The sequence below is a fragment of the Primulina tabacum genome, chromosome 14, assembly GCF_025594145.1.
Source record: "Primulina tabacum isolate GXHZ01 chromosome 14, ASM2559414v2, whole genome shotgun sequence".
Lineage (NCBI taxonomy): Eukaryota > Viridiplantae > Streptophyta > Magnoliopsida > Lamiales > Gesneriaceae > Primulina > Primulina tabacum.
The window spans coordinates 35,115,652-35,119,433 of record NC_134563.1 but is presented as its reverse complement, the minus strand read 5'-3'; the positions used below and the strand labels follow the sequence as shown (position 1 = coordinate 35,119,433).

General features: G+C 37.3%; 1 protein-coding gene across 1 annotated transcript; it reads right to left on the bottom strand.

Annotated features, from left to right (window-relative positions):
- Positions 1 to 571: 571 nt before the first annotated feature.
- On the bottom strand, positions 572 to 2,156 carry LOC142525480 (myb-related protein 330-like). The gene is made up of 3 exons (XM_075629791.1): positions 1,845 to 2,156; positions 1,610 to 1,739; positions 572 to 1,281 (listed from the first exon to the last, which is right to left on the bottom strand). The coding sequence occupies exons 1-3, from the start codon at positions 1,975 to 1,977 to the stop codon at positions 708 to 710; spliced, it is 837 nt and encodes a 278-aa protein (XP_075485906.1). The 5' UTR covers positions 1,978 to 2,156; the 3' UTR covers positions 572 to 707.
- Between the last annotated feature and the right edge of the window lie 1,626 nt (positions 2,157 to 3,782).

Genomic DNA, 3,782 nt, shown 5'->3' with positions numbered 1-3,782 from the left:
AACGTAGAAAAACAATTGTTTGAACTTTGAACGTTTGGCTGCTCAACAATTGTTTCGATTCTATCTTCCTTTTGTAGATATTATTAAAAAAATCCCGAGATTTACTGTTTGGCTTCATTGATCAAGGAGTTTAATTGGCTGCGCCGCTGCGGAGCACATGTGACACGAGTGAGTAATTATTTTATATATATATATATATATATAACATATGTGACTGATTATGTGCAATTTTTATAAGAGACAGATCGGTTTTTACATCAAATAATCAACCGATAATCTGTTTTACAACATCAAGTGATATATTTTCAACGGCAGCAGAAGATCCAAATTTATGTTTGATATCTCGTTTAGTCTAACATTTTTTTCAAATTTATCTGATATTACGTGATCTGATGTGAAAAATATACATAACCAAATGTTATATTTTTAATATCAGCAGAACATCCAAATTCCTCTTTGATTAATTATTATATAAACTCTCACCAAACAAAGCCAAAAAATGAATAGTTAAACCTGTATGTCCATCTACATAACGACGAAACAGAGGTAATTCCCCTATACTCAGTAGACGAAATTAAATATCCTTTTTTAGTAAAAATATATTAAACATTACATGAACTCGATAAAGTGTGAGAAAACAGTGATTTTAAACTATAAAAAGGGGCATTAATTTCTAAATCTAAACATCTACAAATTGATTGAGAGCGTCAGCGAGGTCTGTCTAACCCATAAGATTGACAATAACTACACGACTGACCCTTCTGAAACCCCAACTGCCAGCACAAGCACATGGCTTGCGTCACCACCGCAGCCGAACTCGCCGGTGGTCGCAGGAAGTCGTAGAAAGCCTTGAACTCGGCTGATGATAAGTTGAAAGAATCACTCTCTCTGTAGTTGGACCGAGAAGGAAAAAGTCCTATGGACAGTTCAAGGTCCAGTGCAACTGCGGTGGTTTCCTCCTCCTGAAGTGGGAGTGGCCGCGGCGGAGGCGGAGGCTGAGACTCCTCTGTCGTGCTGCTGTTGCATCTGGTGTCATCGACGGATGACGAGTTTTCTGTCACTGGTTTGTAAACGATATTCTCATTCGTTGGAGCGGATTTTCTGAAGTCTAGGCAAGTGCTGGAGGCGGCGGCGGAGGCGGTCGTGGCGGTGGAATAGAGTGGACGGTGGGTTCGAGGGTCGATGCCACTGCCAATAAGTTTGCGTTTGATGTGTGTGTTCCAGTAATTCTTGATTTCATTATCTGTCCTTCCAGGTAGCCTTCCAGCAATCAAAGACCATCTGTTGAAAGAGATCACAAATAGCCCATCTTCAATGTTAAAAATCTCTTACTTTCACAGAAGTATTAAAAATCCTTCATTTAACCAACCAAGAAAAGAAATTTTACGACTGCGTTATTTAATAAATCTTGATTGATTCTTGAATTTATCACTCTGTTTTCCAATTTCACTGCCATAGCAGTCAACCATGGATAAATACGATATTTACTTCCTTTTTATAAACTGAACCAAGATTTCCCTTTTATTGCTAATAATAATAGAATTACCTAAAAACCAAAATCTTTAAAAATCCAAACCAAGATTAATACAAAAATGAAAGGCATGCATACTTATTTCCCAGCAAACTGTGAAGCTTGATAATGATCTCATCTTCTTCATCACTAAAATTGCCTCTCTTCAAATCAGGCCTCAAATAATTAATCCATCTCAATCTGCAGCTCTTACCACACCTGAGAAGTCCTGTACATACACACACACCATAAAATACTCAGAACTTCAAATTCAAGAAACAAGAAAATCCCTCAAAAAATCTCGATACACGCGGGTGGAGGGATTATATGGTACCTGCAGCTTTGGGGAGTGAACGCCAGCATCCTTCACCATGAGCACGGATGTAATTAATAAGGCGCTGGTCTTCTTCTTTAGTCCAAGCACCTTTGTTGGTGTGAGCTTTTTCACAGCAAGGGGAGCGCCCCATCTATTTGGAAGCGTTTGCTTTATTCTCTCAGAAATATGAAGAACACCCTTGTTTTCTGTTGATTTCTCGCAAGTGCCGATGGTTGATTGAACGGGAGAGGTTTCGAATAATGGGAGAAGTGGGGAAGATGCGTATATATATCGGATGATGACGAGACTTGAAAATAGAAGAGTAACTTGTATTTTGCAAGGAGGGAGGTGAAAGGGAGTTTGACCAAGTTGGTGAGAACGACAAGTATTTAGTGGATGAGGTGGGGATTTGGTCGGTTGGTACACTTTTGAGGAAAAAATAATGAAATAAATAAAAAAAATGATTGAAGTAGAAATATAATATATAATGATAAAATAATATTATATTTGATATGATGGTTAAAAATGAGATAATTAATAATCTTTTGATTAATTGAAGAAATTGCCCTTCAACTTTTGCGGCGGTCGGCCGGCGGTGTGGTTGTCGGCGACGACGGTGGCGGCGATCTGCTGACAGGTGGAGGGGGTGGTCGGGAGCGGCAGTTGGCAGTGGCTGGCCCACGGTCGACGGCGACAGGCGGCGGCGGTCGACCGACGGTCGACGGTGGTCGGCCGACGGCGGAGGTTGCCGTCCGGCGGTCGATGGAGGGAATTGGTGGTGGGTTTGGATTTAGGAGAAGGGTAAAATTGAAAAAATATGATGGATTAAGAGTGTGATAAATAATTCTAGGGAGTGATGAGTGATTATTTAAGCCACCTATTATAGCCTAATCATTCATATGAGGGATTGACTTGGTTAAATAAAAAACGTACCAAACATGATATTAGGTGGGTTAAAAAAAATAAACCCACCTAATCAAGGCAACCAAACGCAGCATTAGTATAAAGCGTAATTTTATATATAGAGTATATTTTTAAAAAGACACGTACATTTCAGTGTAAAGTATCCCGTTGGACGGTTCGATTGAGTTGGCCAAAACGTTTAGCAGAGGCTGAGCACATCAGAGGATAAACTAGATCGTGGAGTGGTTTGGTCAATCTAATGACTCTCAACGTTAAGGAAAAAGTTGACTTGGACCCGGTTCCGTCCACAAATCCAGTTAGATTAGACCCGCAACTCCAATTAGTACTAGCAAATATACAATTGGAAAGTTCAAAAATAATAAATTCATCCAATTATATCAAATCATAACACTTTAATAATAATTAAGCAATAAGAAACGTTGATATTAATTGTGAATTAAAATTATAATATGATACATAATATAAATTTGTTATTAATATGTATACAAGGACACGGATATGTTAAACCCATTAACCGCTCAACACCGTCATGCAATCCTACATATTTTAAAAAATAACAGTTTGATACGTAACACCAACTTAATGTTAGATATCTCACGTCGACTGAATTAAAATATTGTAAGTTGTATATATGAACTTGAACAATTATTACTCATTGAGCTAGTTTTTGAGTTGAATTCGGTCAAATTCTCAATATTAACGTGATATCATAGTCCAAATTCACTGTTACATGTTAGAGACTGCCCTATGAATCACCCGATATTATATTGTAAACTTCGTGCTCCATTTGTTCATTACTACGTGTGAAGGGTATGTATTAAATGTCTCACATTACTTGAATTGAGTCCTTAAGATTTGTAAATATGGATTTAGACAATTCTTTATTAAACTATTTTTTTGACGTTGAATTAAATTCAAATCTCATTTTCTAACACATAATAATCATTGAATCTCATTAACTTATTTCAAGATTGTTGAGCTCTTATATATCACTTTTTCAATTCAATTTTTGACTATTCTTTATATAGATTA

Bases quoted from the DNA above. Each gene is read 5' to 3' on its own strand.
- LOC142525480 (XM_075629791.1), bottom strand. From the start codon at position 1,977: ATGGGGCGCTCCCCTTGCTGTGAAAAAGCTCACACCAACAAAGGTGCT. The intron at 1,740-1,844 runs GTACCATATAAT...GTGTATGTACAG, and splicing joins TTCACTCCCCAAAGCTGCAG to GACTTCTCAGGTGTGGTAAG. The intron at 1,282-1,609 runs GTATGCATGCCT...CTCTTTCAACAG, and splicing joins CACAGTTTGCTGGGAAATAA to ATGGTCTTTGATTGCTGGAA.